This window comes from Dermacentor albipictus, unplaced genomic scaffold (assembly GCF_038994185.2).
Source record: "Dermacentor albipictus isolate Rhodes 1998 colony unplaced genomic scaffold, USDA_Dalb.pri_finalv2 scaffold_13, whole genome shotgun sequence".
NCBI classification, from domain to species: Eukaryota; Metazoa; Arthropoda; class Arachnida; order Ixodida; family Ixodidae; genus Dermacentor; species Dermacentor albipictus.
The window spans coordinates 11,063,152-11,090,415 of NW_027225567.1; the positions used below are offsets into that span (position 1 = coordinate 11,063,152).

At 47.4% G+C, this 27,264-nt stretch overlaps 1 protein-coding gene across 11 annotated transcripts in view; it reads left to right on the forward strand.

Moving 5' to 3' along the window:
• The window catches only part of LOC135915696 (uncharacterized), a 293,473-nt gene that overhangs the window by 75,540 nt on the left and 190,669 nt on the right, over positions 1-27,264 (forward strand). For all 11 annotated transcript variants that reach the window (XR_011509490.1, XM_070528622.1, XM_070528621.1 and 8 more), the window contains one exon: positions 10,624-10,702. Coding sequence is in view for 10 of the 11 variants with exons in the window: in XM_070528622.1 (XP_070384723.1) it covers positions 10,624-10,702 (79 nt within the window). In the remaining variant the exon portion in view is untranslated. The remainder of the gene's footprint in view (positions 1-10,623; positions 10,703-27,264) is intronic.

Here is a 27,264-nt window from a genome sequence, read left to right on the forward strand (position 1 = left end):
CAAAGCTCTTCTGAATTAGGTGCAGCGAGTATTGTTGCTCCCAAATCTTTTGTACAAGTTTGGGCTCATTCTAATATATTACAGATGTTATGTTTTACTAATACTAAATTGTTTCTGAAATTCTTGAAGGTCTCGTAACACAGCACTGCACAAGATTGCAAAAAAGTACCAACAAGAAAAATAATGGTACAAGTAAACCTTTATGTAACTTAGTAAAATTTGTCAGTTTGCCTCATTTATTGAAATTTTGTCATATATTGATTCTATGCCTTATGCAAATAAGTACAGTTGCTGATAGATTTCTCTTGCAAGGAAGGGACCACTACATCTTCTGTATTATTGGGCAATCGGTATAAACAAATTTGAATTTGAAAAAAAAAATTGTGTTGAATTTGAAATTCGGAGATGGAAGATAGTTTATCGCCATGTTGGCAATACAGTCGAACCCAACTATATCGAACCCGTTTACATCGAATTATTCTATATATAGAACAATTTCTGGTTACGGTATAGTTACAATGAGTATACATAGCAAAAATTACACTTGCATCAAACAAAAATAGCAGTGACCCCCAATATATCGAACGTCAGGCGACGGAAAAGTGCCCCCAGAAGTTGGCTTTCCCTCGCGGTAGTGGGAAAACCCGGAGGCATGGCTCCATCGAACCGCTCTCCGTACTGTGACCATGCTGCGTCGGGCGAGCTGTCGACACCCCTCTACAATAAATGATGCTGGCCCGCCCGCACTGCTTGCTCATACAGCTAATCAGAGGCTCTTGTTCTCTTGTCGTTCAAGATAGTGAAAGTGCGAGTTGTTTCGCTGCTTTTCTGGTTCATTGCGTTTGCGCCTTGTGCGCCTTCTCCCGCAGTGTTGTCGTGATGAAGCGGCAGAATTCGCCTTTCGTCGTGAAGCTCAAAATCGTAAATTGGGTCGAATGCGATGAGAAGTCGGATGTCCCCGCTGCGTGCAAGGTTCCGAGGAGCACTCTCGGCACGATTAGGGCTACAGTGGCCAAACTCGCAACGCAGTGCCCGTGGCGCCCGAAGCGTACGCATGGCCGTGTACAAGTGGTTCTTCATACGTGCCAGTTTCCGAGTGCTCATAGGGGAAATTACTTGTACTTACTGATTGAATTAAAGAAATTATAAAGTAATGGCAATGAAAGTGGATCAAATAACTTGCTGCAGGTAGGGAACCAGTTGCCTTCACCCGAAAAGATAACGTACTCGTGACACCTGCAGCAGAAAGGATGTTCCACATCCGCCGCCAAGGTTTGTGAGTGGTGTGCTCGCTAACACTCCCAAGGGTCGTCCTAGTAGTAACACATAAATACCTGAGAAAGGGGATAAGAAACCTGCGCCGCAGCAGCTCAGTTCGTAAGAGCATCGCACATGTAATGCGAAGACGTGGGATCGTTCTTCACCTGCAGCAAGTTTTTTTTATCCACTTTCATTGCCATTAATTTATCACTTCTTTAATTCAATTGGTAAGTACAAGTAATGTCCCCTATATTGTCCTTGGCGTCCTTGTTAGACCGAGCAGTCGCATGTCTCTTGCAATCATAGCCAGGGTGTCCACCATCAGGGCGAACCAGGAAAAACCTGCAGTTTTCAGGAAATTTGTGTGTTCTTGAAGAATCTGGGAAAATAGCAGGGAATTTTCGCCCCAGTTGCTTTAAATCGGAAATTGGCACCTCAGTGGTTATGAAGGCATGGAAGGTCTGTGCCACTTGCACCGTCTAATGCAAAACCATCGAGCTGCGCCAATCTGTGGAAAAAACCAATTTCGAATGAAGCTGGCAAATTTAGCAGAATGTGCATGTTCAGTGGTAACCACACAGCTATAGTCGTGCGTTGACTAGCATTTAGCTCTAGAATTCAAGCTTAAGCAATCCGTTTCATCATCGGCATCCTTGGAGTGTGGGTGCGTGTTGTGGTGCATCGTAACATGGCCTCAAGAAAAATGAAGACCATTTTGTGTTATAAAACATATTACGAATGTTTCTGAAAAGTGCTGCGCGTTTGCATATATGTAGACCAGCTAAAAATGATTTGAACTGGTGCTCACTTCACGGGGGCAGTCGTGAAGAAAAGCCATGCTGAACGAATGCTGCTCAGCCTGCTCAGCGTGTAGCTCATCAGTTTTGTTATGCATTTTAGCACTCGATTTTGTGCCTTACTGCTGCATCTGAGTCGATTAATGGGCAAGTGTCGTGCGTGCGATGTTCTAAATCTATTTTGTACGTGCAGCACGTCCGCTTACCGGGATGATAGTGTGACACGCCGACAAACGACCTGCTTGCTTTCGTGAAACTTCGTGGTCACAAATACCTAATGACAACTGCAATCATCGCTCAGATTTGCACTCGAGCTACGCTATTTCCTGCAGGGCCACACCACACAAAATCAGGATTTTGCTGCCCCAGTAGGCAAGCCGAAAATGTAAAGTTTTCTATATAGGGAACCTTAGAGGGCAAATCGTGGACCCAATTAAAATTTCTGCAAACACGTAAGCCTCTGAAATTGCATTCATGAAAATGATGTTCACAACGTGTCTTGCGCAGATTGAATCGAAAAACTTTAAAAACCGTCATCCGGTGCATGAGATATCTGTTGCCAGTTTTACACCTGCTCTGTGGCACCTGTGGTGTAACTGCTAATAAGCCTGGATAATCAAACTTCATAGATGCGTTCCCGTTACGTACTCAAAAAGTGACCCATAGAGTTTTGCTAATTTTTTACCGGTTCATACGTTGCCGGAACACATGATTTTTCAGCACCAACATCCAGTATGTCTCCAAACTGCGATCGTATTGCACTCGCAGATAGTAAACTGCGAGTGAGGCGTGTGCAATCGATAACAGTATACAGTTGCCGACCGTTTATTCGGGCTTCACGGGGACTGCGGAAATGTCCGAATAAACAGGTGTCCGAAAAAGCAGATTAAGAAAAAAAAAAAGAAAAAAAAAAGAAAGAAATCTTTTATTTTCACACACTTATTCGGGCTCGGCAGTAGGCTTGAAAAAATCGTGAATGCGCCGCGCCGTTGCACGCTGTTCGGTTTATGCGCAATCAGATAAGCCTGAATCTCAGAGGGGGTTGTACGGTCACTATAAGCCGCTGAAAGCACAGTCGCTGCTTGTACACGCTCCGCATGCGACGGCAGTGTAGCACATGGTGCTTCATCTTCCGACTCGGAGTCATCGTCCGGCAGTGCAGCAGAAACCTGACAAGTGATCTTGCCGTCATCGAGTTCTGTGCATGTCAGTACAGCAGTGTCAGCACCTGTGAAAGTGTCAAATGAGACGGTGTCCGGAATCGCAATGCAAGTGCTGCGCAGGTCCCCGCAGAATATTTTTGGCGTCAGTAGGGAGCACATTAGAAGGCGACAACAAAAATGGCGCTCAGCTAGTCGAACCACGCACCGGTCAGAGCCGATGCATGGTGCTCTCGATCGAGTTGGCTCAAGGAGTGTCCGAAAAATCAGATGAGAGGTCGCAAGTTGTCCGAACTTTCGGCAGTTGTTATACATTATGGTCTATGGGGAGAATGGCGGTGCCGCGAAGCAGACCGAATAATCGAGCATGTCCGAATTTTAGGAGTCCGTAAAATTGGTCGGCGACTGTATATAAGTCCCTGCCATGGCAGCTTCACCGCAATACTCGGCTGCCCGTCTCGCATGAAAACGCCGGCATGCACCCAGTTGCTAGTTTCAGTACCACCAAATCTCCGGGGTCGTCGCACATGGCATTCACAGCTATCACCACCAATCCTATTGCAATAAGCACCTTCGCCTATTTGTCTCACAGTGCATGGTGCCGTCGGAACCGTAGCGCCCGCTTTTAGTAGGCGATAACCGAAATCTGCCACCGTTTCCTGCTGCAGACTTTGATTGTATACATTTTCCGTCCGCTAGATCTCATGTGAACAAGAAAAGGTGCAAGGTGCACGTGACCTAGGACAGTACAGTCGACTCATTACAACAACCCTGACAATTCGACGAAAAACATCCGTTTTATCCGAAGTCCGTACTATCTGAAACGGCTCACTTCCGAAACTTTCATCACAGTATCTATTAAATCTGTTGCAAAGAGTGAGTGATGAACTTCCAAAGTAAAAAAACAAACAAAAAAGTCGCAATTTCACGTGAGGGGCGAAGCATCAATTGCGATAGCAAATTAAGCAAGATAAGTGCGGCATCAGCAGCGAGCAAATTGACCTGTGCACTGTCTCTCGCTTCAATGCAAACAAAATGTCTAAAGATGGCTTTCAAGATACGGAGGCCTCGCCGTAAGCAGCAGCCGCCAGAGTAGAAGCCCCTCTCTCTCGCCTTGAAGGCAGCTTGTTTCTGCCCTGCCTTCCTCTACTGCACGCGTCATACTGCGATTGTTGGCTGACCCTCGCAGGTCAGTTGTCAGCCCGTGCGAAAGTACGTTTTATACGCCTGATTTTGAAAAAAATTGCTGTTAATTTCGTCCACTGTAGCTGATAGTCGGTTGTAGTGCTGTCTGTTAAAAGTGAACCTTATTGCATTAATAAAATAAGTAAAACAAACTTGGGGGGTGCGTTCATTATACGAGGCAAAAATTTTGAACGATTTTTCTTTTGCGCGGCCACCTCTAAAAAAGTCAGTTTCGCCCGAAATGCGAACCATCGATTGCGATACCAAATGTTTAGACAGCTACACAAAGTAAGGGTTGTAGTTTTATTGGCCGTATAAACTTTCAATCATTCGCTTCAACGCAAACTGAGCGGCAAGAATGCAGCAAACACAAAGGTATGAGCCGCCATCAACTCAGCCCCCAATGCAGATCGCTTTGAAGATAGGGCGCGCCGCAGCCATGCAATGCGAAGTTGCTGGTTGCCAGAATAAGTCGTATAAGGCGCGACGGAAGACGTATTTTCTTCCTGCTTTCCTCTGTTGTACACAAGAGATTGAGCTGCGATTGTCGGCAGCCCTTGGGCTCTGTTGTGCAAACGCAGTTGCTGCCAGAGTGCGACGCCGCCGTCCTTCCCTCCCCTCCCCCTCGGCACCTTTTGTGCGAGCAAAGACGGCGCACGAGATTGAGCCGCGATCGCCTGCTTCCCTTGCACGCTTTCACTTGCACCTACATCATGCGGTGCATGGTGGTGAAGACGGCAAAAATGTATCTGGAGCATTCATACAATTGCTATCGCAATAAAACTAGGAGGCAAGGTGTAATTCAGCCTCAAACAAGGCATCGGACACAATTGCACCAGCTGGACGCCATATCAGATGCCGAATCGTACCGTGTCTCCTACTTCATGGCAGCAAGTCCAGGGTGCGATCATTATGTGAAAAAAAGAAAAAAATACCCTTCTTGATTGACAAAGGGGGGGCTGTGTTAAATACGCGAGTGAGTACATTGTGCGAGCATATACAATATCTAAACTCTTTACTGGAAGTGTTGGGTGACATCGACTTCAGGCTACCTATTTGCCAACAGCTGTGCCATGCTAAGCGCTGCCACCACAGCCTATGACATCGTTCAAGTAGTCGGCAATGACGACGCAGGGGAAGATGACGCGGATGAGGAAGCGTCAACACGGCCTTCGTTATCACAGGTGATGGGAGGACTGAATCGAATCGTGCACAGCTGTTGTTTAATTTTGAAGAGGATGTGGAAGATGCTTTTCGATACACTCAAGCTCTTGAACATAAGCTTACAGTGATCAGATTAAGAGAGAAAAAAAAAAAAAAATGCTCATGAATATTTTCATAAATAAAGGTGATGCTTACAGAGGTGTTCCCACTTCTTTCATCAAATATAGCCTTCTGTTTATCACTTTTCTTAGTTCAAATTTTGTTTAATTCGTATTTAGTGAGTGAACCTGTGAAATTTGAATCGACGAGTTTTTACTTTGTATAAGTTGCCATGTTACAGGGGCTTTAGCTGTGAGCCACAGTCGTCTTCACGAGAGAGACGTTCAGGGTGGTGCTACTTATGATTGCAGCCAACAAAAATTCATTAAAGCAGTGAAGGAAGTCAGCTGAGGCTGCCACAATTTAAGACATAAGATAAGAATGGAAGGAAGGGTACGCAGAACTGGCACTACAATTTACAATTTGCAACTCGGCTTGTACTGTTGGTTGGGCGCAGTCTGCTGTCACTGTCAACTAGGCGTTGCTACTTCTGGTATTGAGGAGACATTGACAACATATCAAAACAGAAACTAAACTTTTTTTCTCGCTAGGCTAGGTCAACTCTTTGGCTGCCAAGGTTTTGTAGAAAGAGGCTGAATGCACGGTGGCGAATGCACTAATGTACTGCAAGGCTGAAGTGCTAAATTTCTATGGTATGCATGATTGTGGTGTCTAGTGATACGTCAAACAGGGTATATTTGCCTTTGGTTTGGCCAAAAGGGTCTACAAGTGCAAGAAATTTTCTTCAAAATAACCATTCTGTGGTTATCACAGTTCAAATTTACGGGATCTTTTTATACTTAAATACACGTGACCCCTCCGGGCACAACATGCCAGTTCGAATTATCCATCAATTTGAATTAAGCAATTTTGAATTAAGTAAAACCTCGTTAAACTGTACCCGCTTAAACAGCAGTTTCGCTTTAAACATAGTAAAGTGAAGTCCCCAACTCAGCGGGCATTGAAGATAACATGTTTTGTATTCGCATAAACCGTACCAGCTTTATTGCGTACGTATTTGTTAACACTTAGTGTTTGCACTTTTCCTAGCGCAATCACGGCGGTAGGTCGGCCAGGCAGAATGAGCCTCAGAAATCAGAACGGCCTCCAAGCACGGACACAGAAGGCTCTTGGAAGGGTGAAGCCGCACTAACATCAACATCATTTTGGTGCCGAGCCTGATAGCATTGTGGATGGCTAGTGGCGGCCTGAGCTGTGGCGTTGTGCAAGCTAGGACTTGCATCATGCCAAGGCTTGGACAAAAACCGGGTGCTCAGCGTAAAATAAAAATTGGAAATTGTTTGTGCTGCCGAATGTGGCACAAAATCGGCGCTACCGTAGTGGCATTTGGAATGCGAAGGAGAAGAGGCTTGGCAGTGCTGCTGGGACTGCGAAAAGATGTCGGCTACGAGGTTCAACATTTTGAAGTTAGTCTTTTCATCATTGTTGCTTCTGTTGGTGAAGGGTCGCCTAACGACAGTGATGAGGACAACACAGAAAGCGACAGCACGAGCGATTCAGGCCCGCCTTACGTCGGCCTCATGCGAATGTTTGCCGAGCTTAAGGGAGTTCCTTAAGCTCATTGCTCCTAGGCTGCCGTGGCATCAAATGAATATAACAAACTTTTGTGGTGCAAAATGAATAAATACTGCATGTTTTTTGCCCTTTCATCGCACTCTCTCCGAGTTCCGTTTTTGACAGGTAGTTGGCTGATCTCACACTATTTCGGTTTAGCAGTACTACCGTTTAATACATGCTTTTTCCAAGCTCCGGCCAACTAAGGTTTAATGAGGTTACACTGTAGCAGGATTTCACTATAATTGGCTGTGCCCCATACATTGGAGGATAATCTAAGCTGCTATTTTTCTCTTGGTCATATCATGAGAAGCCAACAAAGACGCCAAGAAAAACACAGGGGAAATTACGTCTACTTACTAATTGAAATAAAGAAATGATAAACTAACGGCAATGAAAGTGGATGAAAAAACAACTTGCCACACAACTTGATCCCGCGTCTTCGCATTACGCGTGTGATGCTCTAGCCAATTCAGCAACTGTGGTGCAGTTTCCCCTTCCACTTTCTTGGGTATTTGTGTTTCTACTAGAACTAACCTTGGGAGTGTTAGCCAGCACCACCACTCACAAACCATGGTGGCGGGTGTGGAACATACTTTCTGTCACAGGCATCACGCGTAAATGATCTTTCTGTGTTTCATACACTTTCGTTGCCATTAATTTATCATTTCTTTATATCAGTTAGTAAGTACAAGTAATTTCATCTGTTTTTCTTGGTGTCTTTGTTGACTTCTCATGATATGATCAATAAAAATCGGGCCCCTTGGTTAACCCCTTTCTTCTCGTTCTTACATAACGAGGGTTAGCACTCAGCACTCGCAGAGTCCTTGAATGCTTTTCTGGTCACGAAACTCTGCCCGCAGTTTTATACAGGGGCAGAAACTGCCGCTAGGGTTGCTGCCGTTAGTGTAGGGGTATTCCGTGTCTGCATGCACCGCACTCGGCTGAAACTCCTGTACTGGTTCGAAGCAATTGTTTATCTTTCATCAAAGAACTAACATTCTACTGCTACTCATATTTACATACAATACGTTTATTGCATGTGCGCATGACAAGTTACTTTCGCTTACCTTTGCATGATAACAAGACTATGATGGAGGCAGTCGTGCCGACAGCAATATTGAATGTGTGCGTCATTGCAGCGCAGTTCCTTATCTCAGGCAGAGGAGCATGAGATTATTTATTTAAAATAGGTCGTTTGCTTGGGCTTGTGACTCTAGGCAAGGCCCAAGAAACTCGCCAAGTACTCGCACATTTAAGCCTCGCAGCGAGACTTGAAGCAGCGCCGCTCTCGCTAGCTATTTGTAATGAGACCGTTTACACCTTGCGAGTTTGCTGCTGTCGGATTACAAAACAGAAAAGCTACTAGATTTCCCATGTTTACAGTTTCTAAAAGCTAACTTCACTCTGCTGCAACCTATCGCAAAGACCGTCGGCAACATTTCAAAGCGGGAACGACGAAGCTTCCGTCTGTGTGTCGCGTGAATATGCGCTGATCTCTAACCTAGCCTTAACTCCGAGTTTCTACCACTGTCTGTTCATTTTCAACATGTAACCTTGACAAGTTCATGTTGTGTAGGCATTGCATGAGCGAGAGCACGTCTCACTTCACCTTGCACAGCTACGCAAGGCCACCCATGCAGCTCCAATTCTCGCGTTGGTTGTGCTTTCACAAATATCTTGCCTTCTGGGACGAGTCCCGCTATCACCTCCACTCCAATCTGGCATGCTTCATAATGACAGTGTGTGTTGCTTGGATGGACTACGCTCGCATGGCGTGAGATTGCATAATGAAGACTGCACTCTGGAGTCTTGATTAACAGAAACGAAGCTGTGTTTCATGTCTAAACAAAAATAAGCACACGTGTTCAGGATCATGACACTGCTACACTGCCGATTTATTCCGAATGTGAACCACATAACATAGGGCAGATATCCCTATAAGTGTCAAGCTGAGGAGACATTAATGCCCATTGCATCACAAGCTTCAGTATAATGGCACATTCCATTACATATGTTTGTCAATATGACACCGGTTGCGAAAAAAACAAAAAGAAATTACGGTAAACAAGGCAGGAATGCAAAATACATATAATGGAAAGCATCTCAAAAAACGGCAGCTACGAAGTAGTTCTAATGAAGTAGTTTAAAAATAGAAAAATTAACATGGTTGACATAATAGCAAATGAAAAGAGACAAATGCATTTTTTTACGATTATCTATTGCATTGAGAAAAAGCAGTGAAAAAGAAACTGCTGCTTGCTTGCATGGCTGAAACGTTAAGGAAGCAATTCAGCTGATCACTTTCTTGCCCCCACCGGCTGAGCATGCTGCATGCTTACTTGCCTCTGCAAGTTTGTTCTTTTCTTTTGTGAAGAAGTGCAGACGGCATCTGAGAAAAAAATGCACAATTTCTGCCATGGTGCCTAGTACACCTGTAGCCCTTTGAACAGCCAAGGAACGGTGCCAGACAAGGACAGAGCGTCACCTTTCGCAATGAACTTATTGTTTCGAAAAACATCCATGGTGTCAAAATCTTTTTTGCACACTATGACGTGTTGAGAGTCGAAGGTAAAGCCGCCAGCTTCCTGTTGCGGAATTGCATGTTTCGACTTCACCCGCTGATCTGCGTCACTAGGGAAACAAAATACCTTTTCGCTCGTACCTCTTTAGCCGAAGCGACAACACGGTACAGATAAATTATGTCTTGAAATAAGGAAAACTGACTGCCGATGCTGCCGGACTACTTGGGCACCCAGCCATAGAATAAAGAACCAACTGACGCAACGCGCAGCTTTTGTCCAGCCCCCACCGTGCTCCCAGCGCCGCCGTGTGGTAGCTGTGGCAACATAGCAAGCTCTCCCACGGGTTACGGCGGAGTTTCGTGACCAGAAAAGCACTGAAGGACTCTAGTACTCGTGACACCTGCAGCAGAAAGGATGTTCCACATCCGCTGCCAAGGTTTGTGAGTGGTGGCGCTGGCTAACACTCCCAAGGTTAGTTCTATTAGTAACACATAAATACCCAAGAAAGTGGTTGGGGAAACTGCGCCGCAGTAGCTCAATTGGTTAGAGTATCGCATGTTTTATGCGAAGGCATGGGATCGTTCCCCACCTGTGGAAAGTTGTTTTGTCATCCACTTTCATTGCCAGTAATTTGTCATTTCTTTAATTCATTTAGTTAGTACGAGTAATTTCCCCAATGTTTTCCTTTGTGTCTTTGTTGGCTTTTCATGATATAATTAATACAAATCGGGCCTCTCGGTTAACCCCCTTTTTAATTTTTCTCTTGGGTCATTTCTATGTTCTTTTCTGTTTGCCTTGTCATTTGTGCTGTTGTGAATGCAGAGTTCCTTACAAAGAATGGCGATCCCTGTGTTTCAGGCGCCCTGCAGATTGCGGTCCACCTGAGCCTCCAGTGTGGGCAGAGCCACTTGAGCAAAGGGTGCCCTTCGCCGAACTGGTTGGTCATTGCTTTGTCTGGCTAGATTACAGTTATCTGGCAGTTGAGGCAGCCTCTGCCAGTACACTGGCAGTGGCTGTCAGTACACTTATTAGACTTCTCTGTGTTTGTACTGTGACAGGAGGCAGCAGGTGTGCGCGTTTATATTAAACAAATACATTTTATGCCCTGTGAAAGATGCCCCTTTGGACTTGTGGTGTGCTTCACTGCGTAACACCGCTGTATTACAGTTGGGTTCACTTTTGGTAATCGGCTTGACACAGTGCTTTTTAGACCCTTGTTGTGCTTTCCGCGCCTCGACGCCATGAATAAGGATGACGAAGGCATAGTCGGTGCCAGTGCCGACAGAAACGAATCTTTTAAATGAAAACACAGAACAGCAGAAAGCTTGACAGCAAACCTCGCCGTAGCTAGGCCTTATGTAATCTCAAAACGACTTCTACACCTGCCAGTGAATTGGTGTATGGGAGTGCTGATTTGAGGCCATGAGATAATAAGAAATCGCTGGGGTGGTACCTTCAATGAATGCTGTTTCGGATTTCTGGTCGCCGCAAGAAAAAGTTGGAAAATTCACATTGTAACATAGGGTTTCAGTGTCTGAAATTTCAGACGTCCCTATATATTCTCTCTAAGGGGTATGTGGTGGGGCGGCAAAGGTGTCCGAATTATTAAGCCTGTCCGAAGAATACGTCGTGTACGGAGCGCTAAAATGTGATAAGCTTCTCATTGAAGTTGCTCTGGATATTCTGGCATACCGGCAGTCAGTCGTTAGAGGCTGATTCTGAACCACTTCATGAATCAAGTGGCCCAGCCTTGCCGGCCTTGAACTATGTTCGTGTGACTCCTCGAATATTCGTGACCTACCTTGCTATTGCCTGTATTACCTCTGTCGTTAGGCCACATGCTTCTGTTTGTGTCCTGTTGAAGTCTGCTATGTCTTTTTCCATCTCATGGTGTCAACCTTTCTTTAGTCCAGTGAACGCCATGCACTTTGCAGCACTGTTGATCTCATTTGTTTTTGCCATAAGTGCACATTCTTTTCGTCTACACCGAACTGGTGCTTTCTCTGCTTGCAAAACGACCTTTCTTTTAAAGTTTGCACTGAAGTGGCGTCGCTTGCTGGGTGCCAAACACAGGCTTTTTCACGTTATGGAGGCTAGGACTAGATGAGTGTAATTCTTTCAAACACAATTGCTTGGAATGAGATGCTCCGAGAAAACAAAATGGTACAGACAAGTTTGTCCTAAAGCCCTATAAACTTTGCAAAGTAGCGACATTCTCCTCTTCCACTTTCACTCTACCTTGTTTCTCCTCTTTCTCGCACTCCCTTTTCGAGAGTGGCACCGCCTACACCGCTCAAGCATAGCAGATGACCTTTCGCAAGGTGAATGCACGCATAGCAAGGCAGTGCACGTTAAGCATTCGCGTTGGCTTTCTAGCTCTGAATAACTTCGTCTGCAACATAGAATTTCGATACTGACGGTTATACAAATTGAGCTTTTTTTTTTCCTGCTTTGATAAAAAATTGTTTGAAAAGTATCTGAATGAGCGCTAACGCTGTACCGTGATGACTCTGAATGTATAGTGTGGGTTACAATTCGGTACACAACATTTGTCAAGTGCATGTCGAAAGAAATTATTGCAAATGGTTGTAAATAACACGTTTACGATTGAATGCCAACATCCTGACCTCCAGCTGCCCTCAGTAGCCTAAATCATCCGCCTCGTCCTTAGCATGTGAATTCATGGTGCATATCAGCTATGACGTACAAAGGCTGACAGAGGGCATGAACGATCACTGATCTGAAGGTTCGAAAGAGTATTATTACAAGCTACAGTGCCGCCAGCATGCATGTTTGCCGATCTTCTAAGCACGCACAAAGGCTCAGAGGTGGGCGCTGGTGCTATTGTTTTCCTCGTGCCTCAACGTCGACAGAAATAACAGGGCCGATCATCGTGTCTAGACTCTGCGTACGTAATACATAAATTCAGTTCTTTAGCATTCGTTCGCGAACTGGGAATGCAATAACAGCACTTCACTCAGTCTCAAACAAGAGCATAGTGGGCTTGAGTAATTTTTTTAGGTTAGTGACTTATCACGAATAGCATTTCATCAAGCGTTAGCTCATTCGTTCACTAAGTGACGTGCTTGTCATGAACTGAATTGCACTAAAGTGCATGCATTGAGGACGGTTGCGCTCGCTCGGAAGTAAAATTTCCGAGATATGACTTTATATAGTGAAGTCATGACTGTGCAAAGAATTGCCGCGCTATGACGCGTTCGAAATTGCAGTAAGTGAAATGATGTTTTATAGAGGTCAAAATGATATGAAACAGCATTTTGTTGCAAGTTCACAGTTTATTTTCAGCGTAGAGGCATTACAGATTTGCTTATGCAGTCACAAGTAACAGCAAGTGCGTCTCAGAGACATAGTGGCCATAGGAACTAATAGTGGAACCAATGAGCAAGCAAACGACTAAGCGATTGAGCACGAACGACGACTAAGCCAGCCCGGGAACGAGCGGGTGACTGCACGTTTTCTTTGCGAGTAGTCCACCACTGCGTCTGAACCTTTGCACAATTTAAAGCTCACACAAATTAGCACGTATGTCTCGGTGACCTATGATGCTGTCTCTCGGCGACGAATGCATTGCGTAACTTAGTTTCGGGAGAACACGTACGCTTTTCATTGGTGCCACCCGTACACCACTCAGTGCTTACATAAGCAAAGTATGCGTTGTGTAGAAATCGTGTTAAAGCGTGCAGACAAATGACAACATGCTCAATGAACTGTGCAATATCTACTATGTTACGGCCCGCAACAAATTACGCAAACCTGACACATGCATACTATACTATGAGTCTTGCAACTCGAAAGGTGTTGGTTGGAAGTTCTCCCTCCCAATTCGTAGAAGCCATATCTTTCTTCTTAACCCGTCGCACTTACTGAACGATATCGAGAAGAGCTTCTTGCTTTTGCGAAATCTATTCTGGCATCCAAAGGCGCAGCAGATTATGGTCATAGAAAATGCCGTGGAGCGACGCCCCACTTGCCACAAAACTTGCTTCAAGGCGTTTGCAAATCAAAACAGCAGAGAAGAGCAATGGTGCCAACATGTGCTCCACGCCACTCCGTAGATGCTTCTCAAGCAAAAATGGTGCCGAAGTGTGACTGTAAAAGAAATGAAGCCGGCGCGAGGGCGCATGTGATGCCATTAAGCCAATAATGACGCGGCGTCAGCCTTGGGCAGAGCGCATGAGAAGGAGGTGACATTTTTCAAAGCGTGGTGCTATTTGACAAAGTTTAAGGGGCTTTAGTTTGTCCACTGCAAGTCTGTGGCCGCGACGTGGTGTTATGTATCTGGTGGTTACAGCTGAACCACATTCTCGAACCCAAACTGACCCCCTACTTTTGTGTGTTATCTTTTTTTAACACTTTTCTGTTCGCGCCTATGCCCATCGATAACCCGCTGTCGGTGATTTCAACTTCAAATTTGGCCGCACTTGGAGCACTTTCGGACAGCTAGCGCTATCCAGCACCTAAAGGAGACCGTTTTTCTAGTTTTGCGTTTGTTTCTTTTTTCCACCGTGGGGGAAGGGGAGGGATATTTTAAAGCGCCTTTTAGTCGGGCATGCACCTAGAGGAAGGAAAATGTTTGGAGGGAGCATATTGAATGAGATTGAAGCCAAAACTGTCGGCCCTACATGTGATTGCACATCAAAGGGCGCAGTTGGTTTTAGTGTTCATGCTCTGCAGGCAGAGCCATGGTAAGGCAGCTGAATAAACGCACACTGAATAAAAACTACTGGCATAGTTACTGAGAACCAAACATCTTCGCAAATCTAGATTCTTGCTTCGTGATCTCGAGGCGATGCCGATGTCGAGGTGCCGATGTCGTGCACAGCTGCCCTTTGGAGATGACAAATTTTGCCAGGTTTCAATGAGTCTGCTTCATAATTTTTTGATGGTAGTAGCAGCACAGACTCAAAAGATGTCCACAGCTATCCGCCAGCAAGTTTCGTTTACTATTCCAAACCATTTCTTTGCTGCCGAGCTCAGATCTAGAGATATCCGGTGTGTTCTAAAGGTCGCACTTCTTATCTTCAGAATGTCAATTTCGTTTGGACACGAGCATTTGTCGGTGGAGGCACAAAAAGTGAAATTATGCGCGAGAAGACGGAGTACACCTTGGCATTGTGTACTGCATTGGCGCGCGGCGGTTCGTAAAAGTGGCAGCGTGGCTCTCACGAACTGCTGAATGGCCCCTAGGGCTTACATTTTCCCTTGTATAAAAAAACCTTTTTGGGACAAAAAGCTCATATCTGTGGGAATGTTGTAATAGCCTTTTTTTTCGATTTAGATTTTAGATTTTTTTATGTTGTCTTAGTGCAAAGCAGCATCAATGTTTTTATGGAGTTCTCTCGGTTCCGCTAAAAATTTTTCTATTTAATAATTTTTTCAAATAATTGTTAATAAATGGTTGCTTGCAAATTATACCATTAGAAAGCACATTCTTCTACAAATTTATACCATACATTCTAATATCAAGCATTTGCTGTAACAGTAAAAAAATCCTTTCCTAGACTACCCAAAAACTACGTTTTTTTTACCGTCGACACGAAAGTGTTAATGGGGATGCGGTGATCTACCATATTTACACGATTTTAAGTCGACTCGAATGTAAGTCGACCCCCCCCCATATCGCGTGACCGAAAAAAAAAAAAAAGAGGGCATACCCGAGGGCGCATTCGATAACGAAAATTTATTAGTAGCTGACATGGTCACTGGACTACTCGTCTTCACTAGTGCTGCCATCGTCATCGTTGCTGCGGTCCCACAGCGCATCGTGGTCCAGCGAAATTTCAAATTTGGCAAACATCTTGCAGAACAGCAGCTCACGCCAAATGCACCTAACCACACACAGCCGTCAGGGAGGCTCTTTTGACAAGTCCGGTTGGCGTAATTTTGCAGTCTTCTGCTGCCAGCCACTCATTGTACTCACGGCGGAGCAGAACCTTAAAATTAAGGCGAAGGTCCGGGCTTGTTTCCTGACCATGTCGCACTTCACTGGCAGGGACTGATCACGCATTTCAGCGACGTATGCCGCGAGCTTAGCCTACAGCTCCGGAAAGCATCCAGACTTCGGCACGTGGGAAATTTCTCACTTGCCGTCACAGGTGAAAATTTCGCTTCGCTGCAGTCGCCACTCTCGCAGCACCTGTTTAGAAACATCGAAATTGCGGCCCGCTGCGCAGTGATTTCTTTCTATGGCGTAAAGGATGGCAGCCCTCTTGAACGCTGCTGTGAACGAGTCCCGAACGATTAGTGGGCCTGGAGCACTCATGACTACTGGGGAAGCATAGAAGTAGCACGTAGCCGGCAGTCAAGTGGAACGCGTCTAGCCTTTAAACAGAAAAGAGAAACCCGCAAGCGCTGTCTGCTCTTCCATGAACTGCCGATGCTCCCCGCAAGCGCCGCCGTTCTGAGGGTGCCGCCGCAAATGGGAACAGCGGCGCTTCCATCAACTATCGACACCCCCTCCCCCATCATTGTTGCATGCACTGTAAAACTCTCAAAAATGTTGAAAAACCCTTCCGAAAAGCGAACAAACACGCGGGATAGCGAAAAGATACGGGTAGGGCTATAGAGCAAACATAAAATTGTAACTACATTGTAGCTCCCGTTGGTATCGTTTTTATTGGCGGCGCCATGTTTTGGTTTCGATTGTAAGTCGACCCCCCAACTTCAGACTTTCAAATTTAAAAAAAGGGGTTGACTTACAATCGTGTAAATACGGTATTCGCAAGGAGAGAAAAAAACTCTTTTTTGGAAGTTCGATTCGCAGATTGTGAACCCTTCTTTTGCTATCTCCAAATATGTCCGCAGAAAAGTGCCTCTAACTATAATACATAACTCTTGCATCTGGTCTGGCAGCCAAAATTTGATGCAAATCATTAAAAAAACATTTTTCCTCCTCGCTTTTTTTCCCCTTTCTTGTGGCACTGCGCACAAGCTGTTGGGGTTGTCTGGTTTCGTGCAGCGCACGATTTTGCGCGCTGTGCACAAGGACACATGACTAGCAGTATAATTCAGTGCTACACAAATACTGAGGCAAAACAAGCGGGTCACCCGCAGAGCATGATCATGTGCTGTAACACGGTAGAAGATGGCATAGCTTCGGTACTTGCGCACGTGACTGCACGACCGTGGGAACAAGCATACAAAGCTGAAGTATAGTTGCCGACCGTTTATTCGGACTTCACGGGGACTGCGGAAATGTCCGAATAAACAGGTCCGAAAAAGCAGATTAAGAAAAAAAAAAATGAAATCCTTTATTTCCACGCACTCACTCGGGCTCAGCACTAGGCTTGACGAAATCGTGAATGGGCCGTTGCACGCTGTTCCGGTTACGCGCAATCAGATAAGGCTGAATGTCGGAGAGGGTCGTACGGTCACTATAGGTGGCTGAAAGCACAGTCACTGCTTGTACACGCTCCGCATGCGACGGCAGCGCAGCACATGGTGCGTCATCTTCCGACTCAGTCATCGTCCGGTGATCCAGCAGAAACCTGACGAATGATCTCGCTGTCATCGAGTTCTGCGCATGTCAGTACAGCAGTGTCAGCACCTGTGAAACTGTCAAATGAGACGGTGTCCGGAATCGCAATGCAACCACTGCGCAGGTCTCGGCAGAACATTTTCCGCCTCAGTAGGGAGCACATCGGAAGGCGACAAATCTTGGGCCTCCCGGCACCCGCTTTCCAGCATTCCCCAGTGCAGTCTGCACGGGCACTGTCGGCACCGTTAGACACTTGACGCGATGTTTCCGTATGCCGCGTTGGGTCACCGGAACCTCGACAGAGCACACAAAGCAAACACCACCATGCCGACACCAGCCGCACAAACAAAAAACGTGGCCTACTTGCAGCGTCGTGCACAAAGAAACAAATCAGCTGCTGTATTGTCTTGTCATGGCTTACTAAGCTGAAACCGGAACTGCTGTAGAGCCTCTCTATCGAACCAGGCAGAAACGATGATGATGAGCGGGGATTTGCAGTAGCGCCACTTCGTGGGGCAGCAAGTAGGCTCCGTTCAAAACAAAAATGGCGTTCAGCAAGTCGAATCATGCACCGGTCAGAGTCGGTGCATGGTGCTCTCGATCAAGTTGGCTCAAGGAGTGTCCGAAAAATCAGACGAGAGGTTGCAAGGTGTCCGAACTTTTGGCAGTTGTTATACGTTATGGTCTATGGGGAGAATGGCGGTGCCGCGAAGAAGACCGAATAATCGAGCATATCTGAATTTTTGGAGTCCGGAAAATCAGTCGGCGACTGTACATTTCTTGCTTGTGTGCGAAGTAAAATAAATAACACGCAGACATTCCATTTGTGTGTTTTATTATTACTCTAAACTTCAATTTGTCAATTCAAGCAACAGATCACACAAATAACAGGTGGTGCCTTGAATAATTCTCAAAGTCATGTGTCACCACGAGCGACATCATACTGCGGACCCGAGTACGTAGGGCGCAGGGATGCGAGAAGGGAATGGTGTTAGGATTGAAATTTCCGATCTTTCTGCGGCGCGGAATGATGTAATTCTTTGCATACACGATTGTTGGCGCCCATTGTATGCGCTGCGCTCGTCAGCTCAAAATGGCCAGACCTGGTGAGGGCCCTTTAAGCCATGGCAAGTTTTGTGACTGGCAACACAGGTGACTCCTGGCCAAGCCCAGCCTCTAGCTGAGCCAGTCTGAGGGCACGTTGATCATTACTTGGGGTGTGTTATTGCTTGTTAACGCCATTTTGTTGTGTTCCCATGTTAGTCATTTGTGCAAGGCCGCAAGTGCTGTGATAATGGCATCTAAAAAAAATGAAAGCAATTTCACTGAGTGACAAGACGAAGATTGTGTATGTAGTTTCATGGCATTGAAAAGCAGGCGGACACTGCTAAAATGATGGACTATTGAAGCAGATCATGAGTTCACTTGTGAACAACAAAGGTATCGCTCCCAAGCAAGTGTGGGGGAAATTAATCCTAAATGTTTCAGGCTCTGCGAGGCAACATACCCGGATGTTGAGTCCACACTTTTGATGTGGCTGTGCCAATGCCCGATCTTGCGATATTCCAGTGAACGGACTACTTTCGAGGAAGTAAGCGGTACAGCTAACCGTGGTTCTCGGACACGACGGTGTCACTTTCAATGACAGAAGGTTGGACTGTTTCAAGGCGAGACATGGTGTAACATACATGGAAGTCTGCGGTGAACGCAATAACATTAGTGTGGACACCCTCTCCGAATGGAAAGCAAATTAGCTGCCAAAGCTTCTTGCCAGGCACGAGAACAAGGACATACTTAATGCAGACGAAAGTGGTATGTTTCTTTAGGGGGGCGGCTATTCTGAAGAACAAACTTCTTTATTTTTTAAGATATCCGGAGTAAACCTTCAGGGTACGATCACACCACCGAACTATGAGGAACTGCAAAGTTTCACAAAGATGTGTTTATTAGTTCCAGAGTTATTGAGGTCTAACTAGATAGCTCATGTATATGCCCGAGGAAGAGCCTGGAGAAATGTCAGGACATTGTAGCAAGCTGAAATTCACTGTGATGATCCCTTGATAGATATCCCAGGGGGCTGCAGAGCCCTTTTCTTTAATTTTCCCTCCCAAAAATGTTAACACAACTTTGAATTTGATGTAGCCAGTAATGACCACATTCATCAAGAATTAATTGCTTATTATAAGTTAACTGCACTAGCTTTAAAAAGAAGCCTGTTACCCCCTGGCAAAGTCATTCAGGAAGAGAATTAAAAGAAGGGCACAGAAATCTGAAGAGCGGTTCTTGAGATATCACCTTCCTCAGCACCACTACTAGCAAAAAAATCTTTTCCGAGGAAACGGGCCTTAAAGTTGAACGCGCGTTTTTTTTTATTAGAAAGCTCCTGCGGAGCTTCTAATTAGCTCTTGCGGCGCCAGACTGTAAAGTTTGGAGTCGGACATAAAATGGATGGTAGCTGGCCCATGCCGTCGTCCAACTTATCCACGCTGAGGACATTGTTGAAGGGAAGGACTGCTTCTCATTGAGAATGAGGAATATGGGATTTATTTACAGTATCTACATAAGGACGTTGCAGTTCATCAGTCCAGCTGACTGCGAGAGAAAGCACACTCAGCAGCCGCACAACAGCTGCTTATAAACACTTTGTCCTCCCTAGAACCCTAGGTGAGGGAAAAACGGCCGTTCAACCTGCTACAAACGGAGCGTTGAAAGTCATCATAGCGGACCCGCGGTTGAGTGGGGGGGGGGGTTTACACACACACATTCTGCACGGGTTTCACTGACCATGCCGAGGTGAGGGGGTTCTCGCTGACGTGTGTCTTGCCCCGAGCAGACGCCTCCTAATCCCCAAGTGGAACTCGCACAGTGACCGCCGCGGCTGTTCATTGTCTGGCGTCTTCAAAGGCCCGTGAAAAGGCACCGCGAAGCATCTCCTTCCAGGAATTCCCCCTGCTGCAGTCGAACCGCAAAGGCGCTGGCGATTCCAGTAACAATACTTTGTCCATTGACCGCGTTTAGTCATAGCGGCGCCGAGGAGGTGTTGATAGGGCACATCGTCGTCCCTGCGAAACGAGTCACTGCGGCGGGTGGTGAGGGCTTCCATGGTTTCTTTGAGGAAGCTCGCCGTGTGCGCAGCTGCAGCTGGCTGAGAAAACCTTGCATGTCGGCACCTCTGCAGGCCATTCCTAACAAGACACACTCAATGTGTCGGATTTTCGACTGGCGACAGCCGATAGTACAGTTCCGACGCTGAAAGCGTCTACGCAGTCGGCACTCACTGTGGAATATCGGAAGTTCAATGCTCATACAAGTCGCATATCGCACTTCCGTGCACCGTACACCTGCACTGTCTTCAGCTTCAGCGCGCAGCTGCAGCTGGCTGAGAAAACCTTGCATGTCGGCACCTCTGCAGGCCAGTCCTAACAAGACACACTCAATGTGTCGGATTTTCGACTGGCGATAGCCGATAGTACAGTTCCGGCGCTGAAAGCATCTACGCAGTCGGCACTCGCTGTGGAATATCGGAAGTTCGATGCTCATACAAGTCGCATATCGCACTTCCGTGCACCGTACACCTGCACTGTCTTCAGCTTCGTTGCCGTCATCGCGTGCAGCAAAAAACTTGCGAAAAAAAAAAGTTGAGAAAATCATCTAAAAGATAGTGCAAGGCGAGCAGCTTGCAAGCAGGTGTCTGTTGAGGCGGACGGAGCAAGGGGCAACAACAATGCAAGCGCGGCATCAGAGGGAGCAGCCGCCACCGCCCGCACAGCAGCCAATGGCAGCCGCGCTTTAGCCCGCGGGATTTGAACGCTGCTTCGGCCAATCAGCTCTCCGCATCGCATCGCGGGAAAACGCCAATAGCGCCTCAACCGTGCCGACGTTGCCATTTTGCAAGGCGGCAAAACAGAGACAAAGAATTCACGGTCAAAACGACACCAAGATGGCACGAGCAGGCCACATGGGCTGGGAATGACACGCGCGCAAAGTTTGACTTCATTTCTGCATTTGTACGCATTTTGTGGGCCGCGGTGGCCTCAAAAGTAGCATTTTTTTTTTTTACTTTGCAGTTGAATTTGGTGCTGATAATGAGAGAACAGGTAGTTTATGAGACATACAACCCAAAAATATTATTTTTCAAAAATGTTTTTGTTGTAGCGGCGGGTGTCGCCCAAGTACACGAACTGCTAGCAACCAAACAATCCCAGGTTTATTGCCACATACAGTCATATATATACACTGTGACGTGCAAGACCCGCGGCAAGCCAGCCCAAGACCCACGACGAGGAGCCGCGGTTCTCGGAGGCCAGGCGCGGGATCAACTGTAGTTGACTGAGCGACGAACAGGTGGCGTGAGTGCGGAGAGGACAGCGGCGCGAGCGTGCGAGCGTGCGGGGAGAGAGTGGCAAAAGGGAGAACTCGGAGTGTGGTTGTGTGGTGCGGAAGGTTGGCGTTCGGGAAATAAAGCGGTAGTTCGGGACCACGTGTGGCGTGTCGTCGATCGTGACAAGTGGGGGCTCGTCCGGGATCTACGTGGACATGGAGACAGTGGACGTTCCCGAACAATTGGTACAGCATCTGCTGGGGCAGACGAGCGGATCTACCATGGAACGCGAGCAAATCGCGGCAGCTGTCAGACAAAGACTGATGGCGGCCGAGGCAGTGCCTATGGGTTCTACGACAACGGCGGTGGCGGTTCAACCGGTGAGCGACTGCGCTCCGCGCTCCACAGGAGGTCAGCCAGGTCAGCCTCCAAGGTTTAAGGGGTTCAACGACCATCAGTCCCCCGAGGAATTTTTGGACCGGCTTGAAACGTTTTGTTTGGTCAGCGGTGTCGCAGCTGACAAGAGGCTTACGCACATTGTGCCTGCTGCGCTGGAAGGTAGCGCGAAGTTGTGGTGGCGATTCGTGAACTCGTTTGCGTCATGGGAGGAGTTCACTGCGGCATTTATTGCGGAATTCTCCTCCATTGACGCGAAGCGCCGCTTGAAACAAGAGCTGGAGCACAGGACGCAACATCCCCAAGAAAATTTAAAGGAATTTATTTATACCATCGCGGCCTACTACGACCGGATTGGCGGCGAAGTGCCCGAGTCGGAAAAGGTTGACCGCGTGCTGCGGCAGATGCACCCGCAACTCCAGGATCTGGTGGAGGGAAGACAGTTCAGCAGTCTCGCGGAGTTGGCGAAGGCCGCTGACGGTCTCATGGAGCGTTTCTGGAGGCGCATGCAGTACAAGCCACCACCACCCCCGACTGACCAAATCGCGAGAGACTTGGCCTTCCAATCGACTATAAACGTGGCCGGCGTGCCGGGAACACAACCCGGAGGGTTGATCACAGCGGCTGCCGCGCCGTTCCAGTATCCGCCGGCGGCATCCCCCTGGCCGTTGCACCCCGCGGCGATACAGCCCTCCTACCACCGAGACCAATTGCACGGATTGGCCGCATTCGCCACAAGGACGCCACATCTCTCAACGCCGTCACAGCACCAAAGGTACCAGCCGCGTGACCAAAGAGAATTCAACTGCCATCGCTGCGGAGGCGTCGGTCACATGGCCCGCGAGTGCCCTACAGGTCGGCGTGGCGGCCCACCCCGCTGCTACCAATGCAACGGGATCGGACATATCCGCTCTCAGTGCACGGGAAACGGGGGACGGTAGGTGCTACACCGGCAAGCACCTACGAGACTGCGCTGCAAGTAGCGGCCTTGGCCGGCAACAAGGAGCCTCTCCTGGAAGTGCAGATCGGGAGGACGACGTTCCAGGCCCTACTGGACACAGGCTCGAGTGTGAGCTTGCTTGGATTGCCGGCGGCAAGGGTAGCGGTCGAGGCGGGCGCCAAACCCAAGACACAGGAACAAGCACTCCGCCTGGCAACAGGTTGGTCTCAGTCGACGACTTCCCTCAAGTGCAAAATAAAGTGGGCCACAAGCAGCCGCAATCAACGCTTCCTGTGTGTGCCAGACTTGTGTCGGGACATTGTGCTGGGCAGAGATTTTTTAACAGCAACAGGCATCTCTTTACATGTATCGCTGGGTGGGTGGACGATTGGAACCGATCCACAGTGCATGGTGCCATTTGCTAAGCGTGAAAAGGACCCAGCGACAGCACTTGCAATAGAAGATGGAGAGTCGTACCACTTGCACAGCCTCTTTGAAGAAGTGCTTGTAGTTCCAGGCATAGAGAACATGCATCAGGCTGGCACCAGGGAACTACACCCAAGCATGAGTAAAGTTATCGATGACTTTAGCCATCTGTTTACTACAGTTGCGGGATGTACCACCCTGGCTCAGCACCTCATTGACACGGGGGACAGTGCGCCCGTGAGATGCAAGCTACGTCCAGTGAATGCGAAGAAGCAGAAGATCATTGAGGGCTGTGTGGATGACCTCCTACAACAGGGCCTTATAAGACGAAGCACCAGCCCATGGACTAGCGCCCCAGTGCTCGTTGCAAAGAAGTCTGGAGGCTACCGGCTCGCTGTGGACTACCGTCCGTTAAGGGGGGATATGGGGATCAAAGCTAACTTTTTTATTTACCATCCGATTTTGATTAAATTTTGCACAGATGTTAATAATATCACATAAACAAAACTGTGAAAATATGGTGAAAATATGGCTGCAATATCTGAAGTACTTTTTTGTTTACAAAATTGTTCTGCTTTCATTTTTGCAAAATGCCTGCACACCTGTATATTGGTGCTAGGAGTTCAAACAAACTTTGATAGCACTCCTATATGTATCCTCCACACAGTGACATTCCTGTAATTTTTTTAGCCTAACGGATTTTTTTTATATTTTCATTCTTTTGCAGCTACTTCAGTTGCATGAAAATTGAGACTGTGAAAACAAAATATAACAAATTATTGAAGCAACTATTTTGAAAACAAAACATGTCACTGTGTGCAGTGGTGCACAATGAGTGTAACAAAACAAACGGTGTAAAAATATTCATAACGGTGGCTGAGATATTGGCTTTGCAAGTTGACCTTGGTCGTAGAAAAAAGTTTTGAGAAAAAGGTGTTTGAAGTTTTGGGCCATGTTTATTCGACTAGAAACCACCGGCCTTGTAGGTACAGGAGTCAGGCTGCTCTCTTGGCTTCTTGGATCTTTTATGCTTGCTTTCATGTGCTTTTTGTGCCCTCTTCTTGCACAAGGCATTTTTCTCAGCTGCTCGACTCGCTTGAGTCCGTCGCCACCGAGCATGATCCTCCAGCCGCAAACCCTATCTTCCGTTCGGTTGCCGGCACAGAACGAAGTGACGCGCGGACAGTGGCGGCGGTCATATTCAACACTTCTGACAAGATGAATTGTGACTCAAGATGCGACTGCATGGTGCGACCGTTGCTGATGCGATGCACGGTTCGTCTTCACGGCCGCAGACGCACGCGCTTGGACCGCACTTTCGTCGTTCATCTCGGTGACGGCGGTGGCACAATCGGGGTACGTCGCGGAGCATTTACAGGGCCTTGCAGGCCCGGAAGCATCGGAAAAGTCGGTTATTAGTTCGGTATCATCACCACTGGAACTCAAGGCTGCAACAGCCTGCGAATTGCCCGGCAATGCGTCGGCAGTCTAAGCTTGCGCGCGGACGCAACTCTGCTAGGACTAATCCATCTGATGTTCGGCGGCTTGCGCTTGCGGCTGCCGAAGCGGCGCTTGGTCGCGTATTTCGTCGTCCACGCCCGCCAAGTCATGCTTGAAACCACAAAATGAAATAGAAAACTCAAATCCGATTAAAGCGATGAAGCGGCGGCGCACCTCGAATATCCAACACGTAAACAAAGGAGCAGCAGCCAGCGCGCGATGAAACGGGAGAAGCAGACGCCGCAGCAGCTCGCTTCCAGACCCGGCTAATGGGGCGGCTCATAGAACGCACGTGACGGAGCAAGCCAATCGGCGGCCGCGACAAGCAGCTCCGCGACCTTCAGACTTTTTGCTTTTTTATGCTTGCCCTTCTCTCTATCAGGAAATGAAAGAGAGGAGTCAAAAGGCGAAGAGGCGCGCTTTTCAACGGTACCAGCATGGCCGCGCCGCGTACTGCCGTTCCGGAGCTAGGGACGCTCGAAAACCGCGACTTTTCCACCGATTTTCACGAAATTTTCGCTGTATTGCCTTATGTATATATTTATTTATGGTACTTAGCAGTCGTTTTCAGCGGAAATACTTGGAAAACTTATAGAAAAGGGGTCAAAGATTCGAAATCTGCAACTTTCTAAAAAGTGATTTTTGGGTCGTTTTTCCGGAGTTGATCCCCGCGTCCCCCCTTAAATGCACGCACCCGAGTATCTGCCTACCCAATGCCTCGAACTGACTGGCTGCTAGTACAGTTGGGCCGAGCAATGTGGTTTTCCAGCTTTGATCTCTCCCAAGGGTTTTTCCAAATTCCTGTTTGCAAGGCTGACATAGCTAAAACGGCCTTCATTTGCCATCAAGGTACATTTGAATTTACGAGGATGCCCTTCGGGGTGGCAGGTGGTCCAGCAACTTTTCAAACCCTAATGGACCGGGTGCTGCAGGGAATCAATCACCACTTTGCTATGGCAGTTTTAGATGATGTCCTTGTATACTCAGAGACACTGGAGAAACATGTTGAACATGTAAGGGAAGTGCTACAACGCATTGAGGGTGCTGGCCTTACGATTAATCCAGATAAAGTACAGGTCTGCCGTCAGTCCCTCAAGTTTTTAGGTCACATCATCTCCCCTGGGCAGTGCAGACCAGATGAGGACAAGGTGCGTGCAGTGCTGGATTACCCTAGACCCAGTACAGTTAAGCAGCTGCAAGCCTTCCTGGGACTTGCCGGCTACTATAGAAGCTTCATCCCTCACTTTTCACTGACAGCACATTCACTGACCAACCTTTTGAAGAAGAACGAGCCATGGCAGTGGGAGGAGTGCCAAGAACAGGCTTTCACTGCACTGAAGCAGGCCTTAGCTCAGGATGCTGTTATAAGCCTCCCAGATCTAAATCGACCCTTTGTGGTGGAGACAGATGCAAGTGGCATTGGCATTGCAGCTGTGCTGCTGCAGGCTGGCCCTGATGGTCTGCAGCCTGTTTCCTTCATTAGCAGAGTCCTTACAGCAGCCGAGAGCCATTATACTGTCCAGGAGTGGGAATGCCTGGCAGTAGTCTGGGCAGTGGACAAGTTCAGGGCATATCTTGAATTTACGGAGTTTGAAATACACTGTGACCATTCCTCCCTGGCATGGATGTTTCATACCGACCAAGCTTCACCCAGGGTCAAGCGTTGGGTTCTTCGGCTGCAGGGCTTCAACTGCCGAATCAAGCACAGACGAGGGCTGGCAAACATACCCGCTGATGCCTTGAGTAGAGCCCCTCTCCAGTGTGAAGACAACCCAAGTGACAACCTACATGAGACGCTGTTCCCCATTGCTGTTCCAGAACCTGAAGGCAAAATTACATTTGATGAAGTAGCTGTGGCCTCGGAGGTTGACTCTTCGCTGCTGAGTGACACAACACAGCTGGTACAAGAACAGGCTCGTGATGACCGCCTCTTAACTGGCCCTATTGCCAGGTTTTGTACACAGAAGCACATCATAGTTGCTCTGAATATGTTGTAACATTGTGTTATAACTATTGAGTTGAATGATGTTTGTGCGAAAATGCCACTGGCAAAATGTGTGCTATGAAAAGTGATATGTGGCCGCATTTCCTTGCGGCTTGTCAGCTCGGTTCTTGATTTATTTTTCACTGCTTGCTGCGTTGCACCAACACAGGAGATCAACGAAAAGTGACCCTTCCAGTCTACATTAGGTGTAGCTTAGGCGTTGTGTATACCGTATTTACTCGCATAATGATCGGACTTTTTTTGTCAGAAAAATTGACGCAAATTCAGGGGTGCGATCATTACGCGGGGTTAAATTTCCCGCGAAAAAAAATTTTTTTTTTTTCGTCCCGCGTTTGCTGCGGGATTGTGGGTGCGGGACACCAAAACAAAAATGGCGGCCGGCGGAGAAAGCCAAACGCGCCGAACGCGATTTT